This window comes from Platalea leucorodia, assembly GCF_965183815.1.
Source record: "Platalea leucorodia genome assembly, chromosome: 22".
NCBI lineage: Eukaryota > Metazoa > Chordata > Aves > Pelecaniformes > Threskiornithidae > Platalea > Platalea leucorodia.
This window is the reverse complement of record NC_138844.1, coordinates 2319729-2339091: the sequence shown is the minus strand read 5'-3', so window position 1 is coordinate 2339091 and position 19363 is coordinate 2319729. Positions and strand designations below refer to the sequence as shown.

Sequence of the window (19363 nt, the reverse complement as noted above, 5' to 3'; positions counted from 1 at the left end):
CACCCCCCATGCAAAGCTTCACCCCTTCTCACAGACAAGTGCTTTATCCTCGGAGTCATTTTATTTCCAGTTCTGCTTTAGATTAAACAGGATTTTAATATATAAAAATAATGTATACAAATTAGCAGTCGATGTTTTACATTTCTGGCTTAAAGGCATTTATAATTTACACATTCCTTTCCCTTCCCTCCCCTTGGAGCTTGTGTGTGATACTGAGCCGGCTGGCGCTTAGCATCGTAATTACAGCAGGAAGCCGTCACTGCTCTGGCTCGCAGCGAGGACTTGCCCTGGCCTAAAAGCTGGGGCTAGCGAGAATGTACACGGCAGCCACGCGTCCTCGCAGCAGGGCGAGCGGGGGCCGCTTAACGATGTAAATGCGTTAACAGGTTAACTGGGACAGCGCGCGGTTCGGCTGTACGCAGCAGGGCAGGGGAGGAATCGAGTCCAGCGCGTTATCTGGAGGCTCATGCAGCTCTGGCCTCTGTCTCCTGCGTGATTTCAGCAGTGCCCCTGCAGTGTTTCGGGATCGTGGTGGTGGCTGCAGGGGCTGGAGGCTGCCTAGCACCGCCTGCACATTGCGTCCTGCAACCGCTGGCTAACGGGGAGCAGCCTCGGGCTCCCCGAGGGCTGACGGGCACCGCTGTCCCCGAGCGGCTCCAGCCCCGACAGCGGAGGCGGATGCCAGAGCTGCAGGAGGGCAGAGCTAGGTACCAGCTTGCAGAGACCTGAGGATAGGAAATCCTTGCCCCTGCTGCTGCTGTCGTAGCTACGGAGCCTCCCCTGCAGTGAGGAACAGACTCACCGGAGCCTTGGGATCCTGGGGAGGTCCTGTTTATGGGTGTTCCAGTCCCTGCTCCCGTAGCACAGAGAAATTTTAAGGAAGACGTATAAAATCACTGTAAAATAGCACCCCTGCCAGCTCCTGGGGTACGGGAAGCGCCCAGGGTGGGATCTTTGCAGCAGGCTCCTCGCTGGAGAGCAGGCGCAGCCCGTGCCTGCTCGGCTCTGCAGCGGAGGAGAACGCGGGTCTCCAGGGGCCAGGGGAGATGGGGGAGAGGCAGCCCTCCTCCCCTCCTGCAGCGGGAAGTCAAAGGCACCAGCAAGCTGAAGAGTGGGGCACGCCGGTGCGCGGGGCTGACCCCGAGACAGGCGTGCGATGGAGCAGCTCTGGGGTAGGGATGGGGCAGCCCCGCGTTTCCCTCCGAGACAAGTTGGGGCCCTTTCTGTGCCCCCCCCTCCCTGCCCGTGCCCAGGAGGGTCCCCCAGCCCTGCCAGCCGCGGGGAGAGGAGCTCAGAGGCCTCGCTAAGCAAGCGCCGGGGGATCCCTGCGCCGGACCCAAGGGCATGCGGGGTGGGAGCTGGCACGCTAAGCAGCTGGAGCAGCTAGGAGCAGGCACTGCCCCTCCGCCCCGCGTCGTCCCGGGCTGGCAGGCTGATGTCCTGCGGTCCCGTCTGCGTCGGGAGGATGGTCCTGCCCCGGTCCTGGCAGCTGCAGGGACGACGCCGGTCACAGCGAGATGTCCGGCGTCGCCTGCAGGCTCTGCCCCGCAGCCCGCTTCTTGGCGCTGCCGCGGCCCTTGTCTGCGCGCCGGTAAGGGTTGTTCCGCAGATCTGCACCGGGAGAAAGCGCGGAGGCTGGCTGAGCTCCACCCGCCCGCCCTGGCGAAGGCTGGGACCCAGTCACCCACCACCGCCCAGGAGTCCCCCCACTTGGGTACCAGCCCGACCCGCTGCACGCAGAGACAGGAGGAGCAGCAGCTACGACCAACCAGCCTGCGGGACCCCCTCCCTCGCCTCTTTCGGTGCCCGGCACCGCGCCGTGGGGCTGGGGCTGATGCCTTGGTGCCCCTCGGGGTTGGCTTTCGGCACGGGGCAGAGTCCAGCCAGCCTGCCACGCAGCCAGAGGTGACGATGGGCCGAGAAACCCAGGAGGGTGCCAAAGTCTGGCAGCCCCTGCCTGCGCCGTGCCCTCGCCCCCAGCCCGGCTGCCCCCACGTTACCTACAGAGGACCCTCCTCGTTGAAGCTCACATCGCAGAAGAGCCGGGACGAGCGCTTGCCCGTCCGGGCCGTGAAAGGAACAGTTTTCAGAGCTGAGCAGAGCAATCCAGAGAGACAGCGAGGAGGAGGAGGGAGGAAGAAGAAGCAGAAGAGGAGGAAAAGCTATGAGACAGGGCAGAGAGTGCTCGGCAGCTTTGCCGCGTGGGATGGGAAGGTGCTAAGGGTGGGTTTGGTCCCCACGATGGGGCTTGGTGGCCCTCGGCTCCAGGCTGTGACAGCCCCCCGCAGCCCCCCATCCCCGAGGGTCTCCTCGCTGGCACCGAGCGCTGGGTCTGCTGCAGGGGGACGCCGGACCGCGCACCTGAAATAATCGCTCACCTGAAATAATATCCTCGATGGCCCCGTCTTTTCCTTCGTAGATAAGTGGCTCCTTCACCATCTGCTTCTTCTTCAGCTCGGCGATCATGTCCATCTGCTGCCGCTTGGCTTTCTGGATGGGCAACTGCGGTTGGGGACAGCGCGGGGTGAACGGCGCGGCCTCCCCCACCCAGCTCTCTCCCCACGGCTGGAGCGGAGCCGCCCCACCAGGACAGAGGGACGCGTGGGGCACCTTTACCTCAGGCTGGTCCTTGCTGCCGGGGGGGCTGGATTCTGCCTCTCTGGCCGCGGCTTCTTGTTTCTTCCACAGCTCAATGTCCTGCTCTGCTTTCTTGGGAGAGGCGCAGGGAGGGTGTGCTGAGCTGGGGGGGTCCTGCCGCGGGACTGCAGCCCCCCTTCCTCCCCTCGGCAGCCCCCGGCTCACCCCAACCCAGCTCCAGCATCTCCGACCGCCCCGACGGGCAGCACTGAGCCCCACGGTCCCATGTGTGGCTTTTTCTGGTTACCCCAAAGTGGGGTCAGACCCCCCCAATCCACTCCCAACTCCCAGAAACAGGGCACCCCCCGTCCCCTCCTACCTTGTAGGCTCTGATGAAGCGCATGAACATGGGGAAGAAGGTGGTGGGGGGACTGGTCTTGGGGTTCTCCCCAAAATACTCCACAGCCGACTCGTACGCCTCCTGCAGGCAGAGACACCCCGATCCGGGGGGCTGGGGCCAGGCAGCGGCGCCCCATCGCCCACCGCCTCCTTCCAGCCTCTCCCACCTCGCCATCCCCCTCCGCATCCCGCTGGAGCCACATCCCAACCGGGAGCCTCTCCCACAGGGCGGAGGTGTGAGCAGAGGGCACCCCGGGGTATCCCCACGGAGGAATGGGGGGGCCCCATCCTGCCCCACGACCCCACGCTACCCCCAGCACCCACCTTGGCGGTTTTGCTGTCAGCCTGCAGCTTCTCCATCACCTCCGAGTTGACCTTGAGGAATTCCTTGAGCACGAGGCTGTCGTCCTGCCGCATGAACTCCTTGCGGGTCAGCTCCATCCCCTGCTGCAGGCTCCGCACGTCCTGCAACACGCTGTCCAGGGAGACTGCGGGGAGGGCGAGCAGCGCCGGGGTCAGGGCAGGCTCCGAGAGCCCCCGCGCCAGGGCTGCAGCCTGCCGCGAACCCCCCAGCCCGGTTCCCGCGGGCGCTACCTGTGCCCGCCTTGTCGAGGAAGTGCAGCTCGGTGTGGAAGCCGGTCAGCTCGGGGTACTTCTCCGTGATCACCCGCACCAGGTAATGCAGCAGCGTTTGCTTGCGGTCTGTCGACTTCATCTCCAGGAGCTGGGAGAGAGCAGCGTCAGCCCCGACCTGCATCCCACCATCCCACCTCACCCCTGCTCAGGGCAGGCTCTGGTGGCCCTCCATCCCCACTGTTCTGCATCCTTCTGTCCCCATGGTTCTGCATCCCTCCATCCCCACCGTTCTGCATCCTTCTGTCCCCATGGTTCTGCATCCCTCCATCCCCACGGTTCTGCATCCCTCCATCCCCACAGTTCTGCATCCCTCCATCCCCGTGGCTGGTTCCCATCTTCCTCCGCCCCCATAGCTGGTCTTGCATCCCTCCATCTCTCCATATCTGCTCTCTGCATCCTTCCAACGCCACCGTTAGTACTTGTGTATCTCCATCCCTTTAGCTCCTCCCCAGCCCTATAGATGGTCCCTGCACCCCTCCACCCCCACAGCTGAATCCTATCTCCCTCCATCCCCACGGCTGGGCCTTGCATCCTTCCATCCCCACAGCAGGTTCGCAAGCCCCTCCATCGCTACAGCCGGTCCCTGTGTCCCTCCGTCCCCAAGGCTGGTCCCTGGGCAGTGACGGTGCCCCAGGACACTGGGCAGCCCCGCGCCGACCCTACCGCGTCGAGGCTCTGCAGCCGGAAGCCGTAGGCTGCCCCGCGCTTGCTGCTGTTCATGTAGTTCCCGAAGGCCAGGACAATCTGCGGAGACACAACGGTTCGGCGACACAACCCGGCATGGACGGGGCACCCCGGGGGGGGCACAGCACCTACACGCACCCTGCGTGCACCCGTCCCAGCCCGACGTCCCCCCATCAGGGCCACCGCCCCCCAAACTCCTCACCTCGAGGATGTTGCGCAGTTTGCTGGAGGACTTGAGGGACATGGAGGCGGCGATGATGGCGTTGAGTTGCTGTGGGTGGGAGGAGAAGCGTTGAGTCTCGCTGCAGATGGATGCCACCCCCTCGCAGCCCCCCACCCACAGCCACCCCGTCCCCCCCAACACCCACCGGCATCAGCAGCTGGGCCGTGTCATTGAAGTTGCCCAGGAAGATCATGACGTTCATGCGCTCGGCCAGGCGCGGGATCTTGCTGAAGCGGATCATGAACTGGTCCTCATCCGAGAGCTCCTCCAGCGGCTGCTGCTCCCGCTCGAACTTCCCGATGAGCGTCCGCTCGTACTCAGTGGGTAGGAAGCGCAGCAGCAGCTCCAGAAAGTCGAGGCTCAGGGCTTGCTGGTCATACCTGCGGGTGGTGGGAAACGACCCTGTCACCCATGGCTGGTTCCCATCTTCTGTCCATCCCCACAGCTGGTCCTCGCATCCCTCCATCTCTCCGTATCTGCTCCCTGCATCCCTCCATCCCCATGACTGGTTCCCATCTGACCTCCGTCCCCAAGGCTGGTGCCATCACCCCTCCAACCCCAGCACACCCTGCACCATCCCGACCCCTTGGCGTAGCTGGGCTCGCGCCCGACCTTCTCCTGATCACCTCCCATCAAGGAGGGGACACTCACATCTCGATGGCTGTGCAGATGTCCTGGATGCTGCGGCCGCCCTTGCGGAGGGTAATGGCCAGGTTCTTGGCTCGGTTGGACTCCATGAGGGTGACCTTGCTGGGAGCCTTCTGCGTGGCCTTCACCTTGAGGGCACTGATGTCCAAGCCGGGGCCTTGTGCCTTGGTCTTGAACTGCTCCTCAAAGTCACTCATGTCCAGCTCCTGTGGGGAGACAGGGCTGAGGGCACGGCAAGGAGGTGACACAGGACATCTGGGACGGGGCCGGGGCCAGAGGACCGGGACGAGGGGGAGAGGAGTGAGAGGATGAAGATGGGGCAAGTGGATGAGGTCAAGTTGAAGGGATGAGGATGGAGCAAGGGGACAAGGACAGGGACAGGACAAGGGGACAGGGAGGGGGTAAGGAGGGGATGAGGGGACCAGAGGATGAAGATGAGGAAGAAGACAGGACAGGCTGTGAGCATGAGGATGGAGCAAGGGGACAAGGACGGGGTGATAGGAGAAGGATGGCAGACCCCACGTTGTCCCTCTCCACGGCCCCAAGGAGCTGCTCCAACCTCCAGCTCCTCCAGCAGCCACGTGGCACCACGGACGGGTGCAGGGTGGTCACGGGGGCGACCTCAGCACGGGTGCGGTGCGGACGCTGCACCCAGACCCCCCGGACACCGTCGTGTCCTCACCTGCAGCACCTTCTCGTCGTTGAGCTCGGTGAAGACGGTGCCATCGATCTGGCTCGGCTTCAGTGCCACCCAGTTGAAGACGGGCATGCGAAATTTGGTCTGGATCGGCTTCTTCACCTTCACTGCAGGGTGACGGGGAGGGGGCACATGTCACGGGGTGGGGGGGTCCCAAACCCACCCCAGGGTGCCCCCAGCCCTCGGCTGGGGCCGTCCCCACCGTCCCTGGGCCACACTCACCTGAACTGCCGGCAGCTTGGGGGGCACCCGGTGCAGCTGGGAGCTCCCCACTGAGGGGTGGGGGTGGTGGAGGGGGGGGGACGGGGCCCTCCAGCCCCCCCGGGGGCGGTGGGGGTGGGGGTGGCACTTGGGCACCCGGGAGTGGAGGGGCCGGGGGGGGGCCGGTGCCCGCGGGCAGTGGGGGTGCGGGGGGCAGCGGGGGGCCGGGCTCAGCCCCCGGCAGTGGTGGGGGGGGTGGAGGTGGGGGGGCCGGGGGGGCGGCAGGTGCTGGTGGGGGAGATGGGGCCGGAGCCAGAGCCGGAGCATCTGCAACGGAAAGAAGACGTGGGTGAGATGGCGGCACAGCAGGGCACGGTGCCACCGCCACGTTCCCTCTGCCACCGAGTGACGCCGCGTCCCTGGGCACATCCCCGCGCCCCTGCCTCAGTTTCTCTGCCCAGAGACACGCTGCCACCCCTCCTCTGTGCCAGGTGTCCCCACCGGGAAGGGGACATCATGGGCTGCCACCATCCCCCTGCACCCGTGGTACCTGTGCCGGTGGCGGTGCTGGTGGTGGTGCTGGTGGCAGTGGCCTCTCCGGTAACCACGGGGGCTGCTGGGGTTTCTATGACGACGGGGACAATTTCGATGGCGACGTCTCCATCGGGCCCACGCAGGATCTGCACCAACCCCTTCTCCTCCAGCTCCGCCAGCCGCCGCTCCAGCGCCAGCCGGTAGGAATCCTGGGGCTGCGGGGCCGGCGGGCTGGGTGGCCGCGGTGGGCTCAGCTGCTCCTGCAGTGGTGACAAGCCCCGGCACATCACTGGTGTCCCACTGCACCCCTTAAACCCCGCTCCCCCAGGCACCCATCCCTTCCTCCAGCACCATAGCACCCACGGGTGCTCACCCGCAGCGCCTCCAGCTCCCGCCGCGCCTGGCTCAGCTGCTTCTCCAGCTCCGCTATCTTGGCCATGGAGTCGTTCTCCGCATCCTGCAGCTTCTCCGTCAACTGCGGGGGAACGAGGCGACGTCGCTCAGCCCCATCCCCGTCCCTCCCTCGGGGCTTGCGTCAGCAGCTCCTGCCCACGCGCCCACGTCCCACCTGGTTGACGTGCTCCTGCAGCTCCTCCATGTGCTCCAGCACAGCCGTCTTGGTCTCCGAGTCCTCCAGCATGGCCCCCACATCAAAGACGTTGTCCAGGTAGGCTTGGATCTGCACCTGCAGCTTGTCGCTCTCGGTGAGACGGAGGGTCTGCCGTGGGACAGCCGGTGGCACCGTCACGGCCAATGGCAACCCCCCCAGCACCTACCCCACCTCCGGCATCGGGGCTCAGCACCGGGGCGGTGCAGGATCACCCACCTCCAGGTAGTGGTCCAGCCCCAGGTGGGTGAACTCGTACTGCAGGAAGACGCGGAAGTTCATGTTCTCCACAGAGTGCACCACGATGTTGATGAACTGCATGCAGGCCACCTGCGGGACGGGCACGGGCTCAGCACGGCCACTGGAACGGCACTATGGCCCGGTAGTCCTTGGGGACATGGTGCCCTGGGGATTGCGCAGTGTTTCGGTGGCCCTTGGGGACACGGTGCCCCTGGGGAGTGCATGGTGGTTTCACAGCCCGGGGGACCTGGGGACCTGGGGAAGGACGAGCAGCCCAGCAGCCCTTGGGGACATGATGCCCTGGGGACAGCACAGTGGCTCAACAGCCCTTGGGGACATGCCACCCTGGGGACAGCACGGCAGCTGAGAAACCCTTGGGGACATGATGGCCTGGGGAGAGCATGGTGGCTCAAGCAGCCCTTGGGGACACGATGCCCTGGGGACAGTACAACAGCTCAGCAGCCCTTGGGACACAGCACCCTGGGGATGGACCCAGGGGACACAATGCCCTGGGGATGGCGGAGCAGCAGCCCCGCCAGCCACTCACCATGAAGTCGATGTTGGTGTCGTCGTTTCGGAAATACTCCATCAGCTTCTCGAAGCGGTTCTTCTCCCCGCAGACCTGGGGTGGGAGCATGGGCCTGAGGGCCAGGAGGGACACGGCCAGGGTGGGCACCCAGGGGGTAGCGGGGCAGGAGGCACCCGCTGGTGACACCGTCCCAACCCTGCTGGGTGCTGCCTAGCACCTGGTCCAGTTGGGACATGGCCCTGGGGACACGTGCTGGCATGGGGACATCAAGCCCAACGGCCAGAGCATCCCCGCGCGAGTCACAGGATGGGCATTTTTAGGATGGAGGATGCCCTGATGCTGCAGGGCTCTGCCACACATAGGGAAACTGAGGCACGAACCCAGCCGGAGCCCGGGTGTCAGCGTGGTGACCACGTGTCCCTGCTGGGGACTCACCTCCTTGAAGTTGTCGAAGGCGGCCAGGATGATGTCATGGCCACCTCGGACCAGGCAGACGGCAGCCAGCAGCTCCAGCACCAGCGCCTTGGTCCTGCGGAGACACGGGGCATGAGGGGGTCAGGGCCATGGGGCGGGCAAGGGGACAGAGGGACAGGAGGACAGGAGATGGGTCCTACCTGGCGTTCTTGTTGTTGAGGCTCAGGGTGATCTCATTGACACAGGCTGGGTGGTTCATCACCAGGCTGAAACCAGACTTGGGGGGGGAAGAGCATTAATGGGGTCGTGCATCCTCCTGTCCCCACCCCAGGGATGCTCCAGGACCTTGGGACATCCCCATGCCACGTCCCCACCAGACATGAGGTTGAGTGAGGACATCTCAGAGCAAGGGAATGGAGAACGGGTCCCATCCCACCCAAACCCTGACCCTGAAGATGGTCCCGCAGGCTTTTGGGGAGCCCCAGGTGGGTCCCCAAGGTCCTTGGGTCCCCAAGGACGTTGCCTTCTCCCACCTGGTAGTTCATGATGGCGCGGAGACACATGATGCAGACGTGGACATCGTCCTTCTGGCTGACGAGGCGGGAGTTCCTCAGCGCCTTCTTGCTGTGCGAGGGGTTCAGCCTGGGCGGACGAGAGGGCGGCTGAGCGGGGGCTGGGGGGTGGCCGAGGGGTGCAGCGCAAGCAGGGAGGGGGCAGCGCATGGGTGGGTGGCAGCAGGGGTTGAGGGACACCAGGGGACCCAGGTGATTGCACCCCCACAGGAGAGACCCCCATGTCCGTGCCCGTCTACAAGCCCTTGGGCTGGGGGGGGGTGGTGGTGGGATGGAGGTTGGGTGCCCCTCGTGCGCACGGGTGGTCTCGGAGGCTCACCGGGGCGGGCAGGAGCTGCCGGGTGACCTGGGGCTACTGTCCCCATCACTGCCCGGGGCGCTGCAGGGGACGCTGGGGTGGACGTGGCGGAGGAGGGTGTGGAGGTGCTGGTTCGAGAGGCAGCAGCTGGAGGCGCGTTAGAGCCTGCAGGACAGGAGGGAGAAATGGGGCTCCCATGTGGCCCCTGGGACACCCGGGCTTGGGGACACGGGTAGGGGACAAGGGCTGGGACCCCCCGTGGGTGCCACGTCACTCCTGACCTGTCCCTGGGGCTCGGGGGGACACCCCGGCTCCTCCGGAGCTGCTGGCAGGCGGCGAGGGACCCCCGAGGTGCCGCGTTACGGCTCCCGGGGTGACCATGGCCGAGTGTCCCCTGGGACCCCCCTGCCTGCCGAAGATGCCCCACAGGCACCGTCCCCAACACCGGTGACCGGCAGCGGGGTCCCACCGGGGCGTCCCCGCCCCGCCAGCGCCCCGGCCCCGTCACCTACCGTCAGTGCGTCCCCCGGCAGCGTGCAAGAGAAGAGCGGGGTTAGAAGGGGGCTGCGGGGGCGAGAGGCGCCAAGCGAGAGCCACCGGCCACCGGGACCGGCTGCGGGGGCGCAGGCCCGTTCCTCCGCCCCGGTTTTAAACCAGGGGGTTTTGGGGATTTGCTCCCCCAAAATCTCAAGCACCTCCAATTTTTGCTTATTCATGGGTTTTACCCAGAGCATCCCACAACTGTGGCGGTGCTGGGCTGGGGGCACTGATCCAGCCCAGCTCCCGGCAGGGTTTATCCCTTGCGCACACACACGGGGACGTGGCTTTGTGTGTCCCCTCCCAGCACTGTGGACCCATTTTTAGGACCAGGCCTGCGTCTCCCTGCCAAACCCCTCTCCCAGCACAGCGCGGCAGGGGGTGCAGCGAGGCAGAGAGCAGGGGGACACGGCGCAGGGATGGGGGGACGTGGGTGGCACAGGACCACGCGTTACCTGACGGTGAGGTGCCGCACTTTGGAGGAGCCCTGGGTGGGGGACGAGGAGTTGCTTTTGCTCAGGTCCTCCAGCGACCGCTCCAGGACCTTGCCCTTGTCGGAGCCTGGGCTGCCGTTCTCGGTGCTCTCCATGTCGTACCTGGAGGCCCATGGGGACATCGGTGCCTGCCGACAGGGGCAGGCACCCCCCTGGGGTCCCCAGCGCTGGGGACGTTGGGGATGCTCTGCTCAACCCCAGCCACGGAGCACCCGTAGCTCCATCGCTCCGATGGTGGGGGACCCCCCAGCCCCTCCGAGTCCCAGGGGAGGCTGATCCCAGCCTTGGGGAAGGGGCGCCCGGTTGGGGACATACGTGACGGAGCACTGGGCGAAGGCGAGATACTCCAGCAGCACGTCCAGCCCCTTGTTCTCCTCGTTGAGGAACTCCTGGACCCAGCTGGGGGGTGCAGGGGGTTAGTGGGCTCCGCCAGCCCTCCTCATCCTCCCTTCTCCCTTCCCAGACCCTCAGCGAAGCCACCCCCTGGTCAGAGGTCCCCAGCAAGGGTGGGACACCCTGGGGACAGGAGGTGGCACCATGAGCTGGCATCTCTCCGAGGCAGGTGGGTGCCACGGTGACCCCTGCTCCTGATGCCTGGGGGGACACAGCTGCCACCACTGCCACTGCTGCCACCAGGACAGGACAGCCCGGCCCTGGGTGGCACCCACGGCTCAGCACCCACCACACCGCAAGGGGCCAGGGCACCCAGGGTGGGGACCAGGGTCCATCTTGGCACCCAGGGTGGGGACCAGAGAGACAAAATGGGGTTCGGGTCCTACAGCGCCCATGGCACAGCCAGCTGCTTCGGCCCCCCTGTCCTCCCATCCGAGCCACCCCAGAGGGGCAGGATGAGGCCACCAGCCTCCACATCCCGCTGTCACCCCAGCACGCCAGTCCCTGTCCCTGCAATGCTGGGGACAGCAGTGGCAGCTGGGTGACAATGAGGACACCCCCAGGTCCCCCTTCCTTACCCGATGTAGTTTGTTCTCAAGGAAATCTCCAGCTCCCGGAGCACCTGCGTCGACTCCTGCACTCGCCTCTTGAACTGGGGGACGGGGAGAGCCGTTGGCACCGTCCCTGCGCCCAACCCGGGATGGGGACAAGGGGCAGAAGGGGGAGCCCTCACCTTCCTGCTTACGCCACCCGTGTCCAAGTAGCTCTTCAGCTTCTGGATGTAGGCGGACGGTGGGTTTTTCACCTGGAAACGCTCCTACGAGCCCCGGAGAGAGGCTGAAACCGGGCCACCCGTCTGCGGCATGGGGACGTGCCACCATCCCCGCGACAGCCACCGTGTCCCTGTCCCCACCCCCCACGCTACACCAGTGTTTAATCAGGCTAATAAGGTGCCGTATCGCTAACGGAGATGGATGTCGGCGCTCAGCACGTGCCGGGTTGATGACCACACCACGAGTGGCGCTTGGGGACAGGGATGGCACTGGGGACACCGGGACGCCCGGACCTCACCTGGTCACAGATGAGCTCCCACTTCTTCTCATTGTCGTACTGGTTGAGCAGCTCCATCTTGTCCGGGGGCAGGTTCATGGAGTTCTGCGGGGTGACGGGTGTCAGGGCTGGGGTCACCCCCAAAAACACCCCCCGGGGCTGTAGCGCCCGCTGCTCGCCCAGCACCGGGTGTCCTTGCTCAGCGGTGGGGTGATGGGGACAGGGGTGGGAGGACGGGGGTGCCACCATTCCCGGGATGTGGGCATCCCACCAGCCCATCAGCAACGTCCCCCACCTGGGGGTCCCCAAGGCGGAGGGCAGGGGGTGTCAGTGGGGGACAGAAGGGAAAACTGGACCCATCCATTCATGTCATGAGTGCACAACACTCCCGGCCTCAGCCAGCGCAGTCCCGGCAGAGCCACTTGGGGTGAGGGACAGGGACACAGGCTGGTGACACAGCTGAGGAACCCAGGAGCCTGGGCCCTGCTCGAGGGCGACGGTCACCTCCGAGTCCCCCCCCCCCGCGGGTGCAAGATGAGCCTGGCTGGTGAAATCAGTGTTTCTTTAAAGACATGATGTCAGGGCAGGGTCTGGCGTGTCACCACATCCCTCCGTGCCACTGTTGCACAACCCTGGCCCCCGCCGCTCCCCCAGGGCCGCCCCGGCAGGATGCGACATGGTTTCCGCTCTCCGAACGGCACGAGGCAGCTGCCAAAACTGCTCTGCACCGCGGCCGGGGGCTCCGGGAGGCCCTGGGTGCAGCTCCCGCCTCTGGGTGCTCGGGGACACAGCGCAACCACCATGGGGTGACCAGCAGAGCCTTTAATGGGGCACCCACCATGGAGCTGGGAGCTCAGCTCGGGTCACGGCTGATTTATTTTCCCAAAAGACCCATTTCTTGGTGATCCGGCCTCCAGGGAAAAGCAGGAACTGAGGCTGCTGCTGGCCCGGAGAGCCTGGGCAAGCAGGCACGATGGCACGGGGAGGCGATGTGCCACCCCAAGTCACCCTTAACCTCCAGTTTTGGGGTCCCCTGATGCTGAGGATGGGGATGTGAAGTGCACGCACCCCTGGGACACACACATCCCTGGGAAAAAGGCATCTCGCAGGGGTTTGGTTGCTCACTGAGGAGCAGGTCCAAGGGGAGAGGTGCCACGGTGACGGGCCTGAGCAGAAACCTCACCACCCGCCTCCACCGAGGACCTGTCGAGCGGCTTTCACAAGAAGCCAAAGCCAGGAGACGTGGGTGGAGAGGAGCCAGCGCTGGGCTGGATTTGCCCAGGGGACGGCTCGCACGGAGAGCTGGGCAGGGAGGGTAAAATTAGGCTGCAGGGTCAGAAATAGCCTCGTTGCAAAGCTGCTGGGGCTGCATCGGAGCTGCCAGCTGGGTCCTGGGACGGGCAAGGTAGCAGCAGCACCTGGATGTCCCCTTTGCTGGGGAGCCCTGTCCCCGTGGTCCCCAAGCTGTCATCCTTGGGATGGATGAGACCCTCCAGAAGGGTCAGGCCAAGGGGCAGGGCTGTGCCAAGAGGGACCACACACCCAAACACCCCACCCAGGGCTCTGGCAGCACCCGTGGCACCCTCTGTGGGATGCTCTATTGGGTGTCCTCAGCAGAAAGGGGATGGTGGCACCCACCACGTGGATCACCTCTTCCAGGGACCATGTGTGGGACCTCGAAAAACCAGGACCAAGCGTCACCGGTGGGACAGGACCTCCCATGGGCTCCCTGCCATGAGGATGCAGGCGGGGCAGAGGGATGCTGGGGACATCCCTATGGAGGTGGCTCTGCCACCGAGCCCCACGGTCCCTTCCTCGCAAGCAGGGCTGGGCCGGGCGGCAGGATGTGGCACGGTTCGGGTACAAACTGGGCGGTGGCTGCATCCCGCCGCGGCCCCGGGCAGGCACATGGTGCCGGCGGGGAGGAAGTGGCTCCGTTGTGGTCCCCGGCGTCAGCCGGCAGCGCGAAGAAACTGGTTCTCATTTCCTGCTGGGGAGGGGGGAACCGGTGCTGCGGGAGGTGTGGGGCAGGGTGGGGAGTGTGGGGCAGGGCGGGTGATGTGGGTCCGGGTGGGAGATGTGGGGCAGGGCAGCAGCCCAGCACCCCGGGGGTGGCAGAGGAAGGACTTGGCCTTCCTCCTCCTTGGGGGCCAAAGATGGAGGGGTCACGGGGACTTGCCCTCAGCAGCCACATCCCACCTCCCATCACCCAGCACCCTCCGGCCGGCACTCAGCACCCTCATCCCACCCTGGCGTGGGGCTTCCCCATCTCCCGCCGCAGCCTGCCAGCAGCGTCACAGCCACCGCGGTACTGAACTGCCACCAAATGTCCTCCACCAACCCTTCTGGGACACGAGGGGCCACGCAGCCCCCGGTGCCATCCCACCCCTGCCTGCCGCCAGGATGCGGCCGGCCGGGACCCCCCCATCGCAGGGTGGGTTTGTTGCAGGGTTGAGCTGGGCTTAACCCAAAACCAGAAACTAAGACTGGGGGAGGCAGAGCAGCTCCTACATCATTTTCCGGTACGAAAAGACCTTTTCATATCGCAGCACCCACAGCGCCGGGGCTGCCGATGGCGGGGGGGTGGAGCTATTTTGGGTGTCAGACACCTTCTTTTTGTTCCGCACGCGAGCAGGCAGAGCTGAACAGAGCCGGGCTCTGCACCAAACCTCAGCACAAAAAATTCAAAGCATCCTTTACGGAAGTGTTTGCTCTGCAAAACACCGACGGGCTCGAGTGAAAACCACACTGAACCACGGGAGCATCGTTTCTGGGGCACGCGGGGGATGCGCATCCACGGAGCGGGGATGGAAGGCCTCGATGGCACGTGGCACTGGAGAGCATCCCAGTGCGAACATCAGATACCAACCCTGCCCGCCGCAGGGAAGGGGCCGCAGCAGCCCCGAGATGGCGGTTTAGGGGCTTCCACGGACCGGTTGGCCACGGGAAAGACTAATGTCACCGAGTGCCTGGGCTGGTGGCTGATGGACCACGCCACTCCTGGGATGCCCCATCCCTCATGGCCACGGAGCGCGATGCTCCCACCCAAGGGGGTCTGGGGCATGCCCAGCCCTGTGGTGTCCCCTCCAGCGACCCCGACTGCCACCAGACCCATCCTCCTGCCTCTTCCCAAGGCTCAGCGCCGGGCATCCAGCAGGATCAGGCCCACCCAGGGCTCACCCAACGCCCAGCGTGCAGCAAGCCGGGCTGGGCGATGCTCCCAGGACCAGCTCATCCCAACAGGGAGTCTCCCTGGATCCAGCCAGGTCCCAAACCCACCATGTGCCAGGCAGGGACAAGCCGGCGGAGGAGCAGACGGGTCCCTGCCGATGGCCAGATCCTGCTGCGAGGGCGGCGAGGAGCGGGCTAAGGGATGAGCGGCCGCTACCGCCTGCTGCTCCCGGCTCTATTTTAAGAACAAGCAGAAGCTGCTGTCAGCACAGGCTGGGGAGATGAGCCTGATCCAGCTGCCGCGCCCGCATCCCCGGCAGGTGCCTGCCTGCCCACCCTGCGCCCGCGCCCGGGGGATCCCTGTGCCGGGGTGCTCCCCTGTGTCAGCCAGGGCCGGGTCCAGGCATCCGGGGGGATCCCTGCACCGGGACTCTCTCCTGATTCAGCCAGGGCCTGTTCCGGCCCCGTATGGCAGCCCTCAGCCCACAGGCCGCTTCCCTCCCTATCCAGGGCACGCGTCCCCCGTGGGGACACCCCACCGCAGCCCCCAGCTGGACCTGGCCACCGTGCCGGGGTCGGGCTGGGGACGGATCCAGCAAAAAGCCGAGCATCAGTTTTCTTTCCTGGTTGAGCTGAGGCCAACACCACGGCCAGGGCTCGCTGGTGACCAGTCCCCCACCACTGGGGCCAACAGCACATCTGCAAACATCTGCAGCGGTGACGTTTGCTGCGCTCTCCCCCAGGTCCCAGGAGAAGCAGCAGCAGCAAAGCCCCTGCCAGCAAAACCTCCTGGCCGGAGCAGTCCCCGTCCCCATCAGCCACCGTCCCCAAGGCTCCAGCCGAACCTGCCCAACTATTTTCGGCTCCACCACACCCTCCACTCACAATTTCATTTGTATATTCCCGGTTGCTACCTCTTGACCTGCACAGGGGGGGAAAAAATCCCGACTCCTCCAAGCGGGAGCATCCGAACATCCCCATCCTGGCAGCAAAGATGCTCCCCTTCCTCTGCTCCATCCCAAAAAGCCGCCTTGGCACATCCCAAACCGCTTGGCACGGGGACAACCCTCCCGTCGCTCTGCCAAAGCGGCATCTGCCACGGCACCCTCGCTGGGAAGAAGCCAGCTTTTGGGGAATAAACCTAAATTCCCCATTTCTCAGCATGTGGTGGGTTATCCATCCTCTTCCCGGCGGCAGTCTGGATCCCCCAGACTCCACTGTTGACTTTTCCACCAGGCTTTGCCCCACCACCTCTCCCAGTTTGGGATGTCCAGCCCAAAACTGGTATGCGCCGACGTGCTCCCACAGCATCGCCGTGGCAACGTGCCGAATCCGGATTGTGCCCCACCGGGAGATTCCCAACCCATCACCTCCTGCTCCATCACTGATCTCACAAGCTCAGGAGGTGGAAAAATTGAACCCCGAGTCAAGGAACGTGGCTGGGGTGGGTGAGGGCGGAGGGACCCCCCTGTCCCCGACCCCCGGGAGTCCCGCTGCCCCCCCGGCCGCGGCGAGGGGGAAGGGAACCTGCGAAAGGAGGAAGCGAGATTGGGACAGCCGATTTCACAAGATGTTCCCGTCTGGCCAAAACTCAGCCCCCTGGGTGCCCCCGGCTCCCAGGAAAGGGCTTTCCCTCGGGATGGAGGAGGCCCGGGCGGAGGCGAGGGCCTGGAGCAGCGCTTTCCCCTTTTTCTGCTCATTTTTTGGCTTAAGATTTCCAACCTGCTGCCACCCAGCCAGACGGAAAGCGCCGTTTCCTGAGGCCTCGCACAGCAGCGGAAGCACCCCGAGGTCCCCGGCCACCCGTCCCCGCCTGCCACCGCCGCTGTGGCACCCAGGAGCCATCACGGGTGCCGCCACCCAGCTTGGCCACCCGCCGCCCTCTGCACCCCTGGCGACGGGCATCCCACGGCAAAGCCCCCTCCCTGGGGACTTGGGGGGTCCCATGCGGATCCCTGCCTTGCAAAGCCCTTCGCCATCATCCGGCCGCGCCGAGCCGGAGCTGATGCTGCCAGCGGCTGCGAAGCGGCAGCGGCTCCGGCTGCGATGCCTCTCCCCAAATAATACTCCTATAAACACCACGAGATAAAAAAAGCTTCCAAATAATTTGCATTCGGGGCTGGGATGGTGAATCCCACCGAGCAGATCCCGGCGCGTCGGCATCGGCGGGAGCTTTTGCCCACGGCCGCTCCCGGCACGGGGTTGGCAAACGGGCTCCATCTCTCACCGGGGGGCCAAGGGATTAAAGCAGCAATTTTTTTCCCCGCTCCCAGGCTGATCCTCCACCACGGAGCATTTTTGGGGAGGGCATGGCTACGGTATGGAGCGTGCCCCGGCTCCCATGGTGGGACCGTGGCCAGCACGGCGCGAAGGTCACGGCCGGCCAGCCCCGCTCAAGGACAGAGGGGAGCAAGCGGGAGCTGATCTCCTGCAGCTCCGAGCGTTTCAAGGAGCTGCCATCCCACGGGAACGCGGCTTCGGCATCACCCGCTGCTCACCCCACGGCCGCAGCCGGGGAGGCCGGAGCGATGCCGGTGGTTTTCCCCGGGGAGAACGGCACCGGGGAGGAGGTGAGCCGAACGCTTTGACATCCGCCGCACCGGCTGCCTGCAGCACGCTGCCGACTCCGGGCCCTGCCGCCGCCGGCTCCCCGCCATGGCGGAGCGTCCCCGGGAGCCGGGGTCACCCCAACAGTTTAGGGCCGGATCCCCCCCCACCGTGAGAGCAGCGGGGGAGGCAGCGCCGGGTACGGAGCATCCCCTAGGCAGGGCCGAGCATCCCCGGGAGCGGCGGGGTGGGTGGGGGAAAATTATTGTTAATAATAATAATAATAATTAATAATAATAATAATAGAAGAATAAAAGACTAATAAAAGACTAAAAGAATAAGAAGAATAAAAAGGAAATAATGGCAGGATAACGAAGCGGCATGCTAATTAGCCGAGGAAGATGGAGCGGGGCTGCCGAGGCCGGCGGCGCAGCGCGGCAGGTTTCGGGGGTCCCCGGCCCCCGCAGGTCCGCAGCCCCCCGTCCCCGCTCACCAGGACGCGGCCGAAGCGCTCCTCCAGCTCGGCGGCGGCGGGCATCGGCTGCCGGGCGGGCGGCGGGGCGGCGGCGGCGGGGGGGGGGCCCCGGCAGGCGCTGGTCGCGGTGGTCGCGGTGGTCGCGCTGGTCGCGGTGGTCGCGGCTCTCCCGCCCCGCGGCCCCCCCCTCCATGCCCCCGGCCGCGTTGCCCATGGCGGGGGTGCGGGAGCGCCGGAGCGGCGGGGCCGGGGCCGGCTGCGCTTGGGGCTGAGTCTCCTCCTTCCCCCGCCTTCGCCGCCGCCGCTCCTCGGCGATCGCAACTTCGCCGGGGCGTTGTTGCGCCGGGAGCGCCTCCCCCCCCCCGCCCCGGCCCCGGCCCGGCCCGGCCCCGGCCCCCGCCCCGGCACCTGCTCCCGGCGCTCCCGGCGCTCCCGGCGCTCCCGGCCCGGCTCCTCGGGGCGCAGCTTTTATTTTTTTGTAATTTACTTTCATTTTGTTAAGTAATGAATTGGGTTTAGTTTGATTTTTGTTGCCTTTTTTTATTTTATGCATTTCTTATTCTAGTATTTTAAATTTTATTTTATTATTTAATTTTTATTTCATTCTTTTCTTTTTTAATTTCAATTTTTATTTTATTATTTTATTCTATTTTGTTTACTTTTTAAAATATTCTTTATTTTATTTTATCATATTATTTATTTTAATTTTTAATTTTTTAATTATTTGTTTTTTTATTTTATTTTACTTTATTCTTAAAATCTTATTTATTTATTTTATTATTTATTTTATTACTTCTTTTATTTTATTTACTTTTAATTTCATTTCATTATTTTATTTTACTTTTTAAAATCTTTCTTTTATTTTATTATCTCTTTTATTTAAATTTTTTTATTATTTTGTTATTTCATTTTATTTTACTTTATTTTTTAAATCTTATTTATTTATTATATTATTATCTTTATTTTATTTTATTTACTTTTTAAATTATTTTATTTTATTTTATTTTATTTTATTTATTTTATTTTATTTTTATTTATTTTTTAAAGGGCAGCTGGGAGCAAGGAGGGCAGCCAGGAGGGGCTGGGCTCCCTCCCCTCTTCCCCTCTCTCCCTGCCTCAGCCCCTACAGGAGGGAGAGCTGAGGCCGAGCAAACTCATTGCACCCTGGGCAGGGGACCTCTGGCGCCCGTGACGCCGGGCGCAGGGGCTCCCTGGGTGGGGACACGCGCCCAGTGCCGGCGTTGGCACGGGGTGGGCAGGGGCCGCCCTGCCAGGAGGGCCAGACCCTGGCGGCCCGGGCTGCTCCTGCTTCGCCGCCGGGCCAGGATAAAGCCGGACGAGCGGAACACCTCGCCCAAGGGTGCCGGGGGCAGGGGCGCGCAGGGATGGAGCCGCCATTGGCACCACGCTCCCCGCCGGCTCGCCCAGGGGAGCCGC

General features: G+C 64.3%; 1 protein-coding gene across 1 annotated transcript; it reads right to left on the bottom strand.

Moving 5' to 3' along the window:
- Positions 1-1404: 1404 nt before the first annotated feature.
- On the bottom strand, positions 1405-18173 carry FMNL1 (formin like 1). Its single transcript, XM_082332038.1, is given in 27 exon segments — positions 1405-1611; positions 2379-2502; positions 2617-2709; positions 2957-3058; positions 3301-3464; positions 3571-3700; positions 4276-4356; positions 4499-4567; positions 4665-4899; positions 5171-5373; positions 5850-5971; positions 6087-6392; positions 6616-6859; positions 6973-7074; positions 7168-7317; positions 7426-7536; positions 7994-8068; positions 8411-8504; positions 8590-8666; positions 8923-9031; positions 10252-10392; positions 10606-10689; positions 11262-11335; positions 11417-11500; positions 11755-11838; positions 17945-18023; positions 18025-18173. Coding segments are annotated over 27 exon segments (3357 nt in total). The 5' UTR covers positions 18141-18173; the 3' UTR covers positions 1405-1507.
- Positions 18174-19363: the final 1190 nt, after the last annotated feature.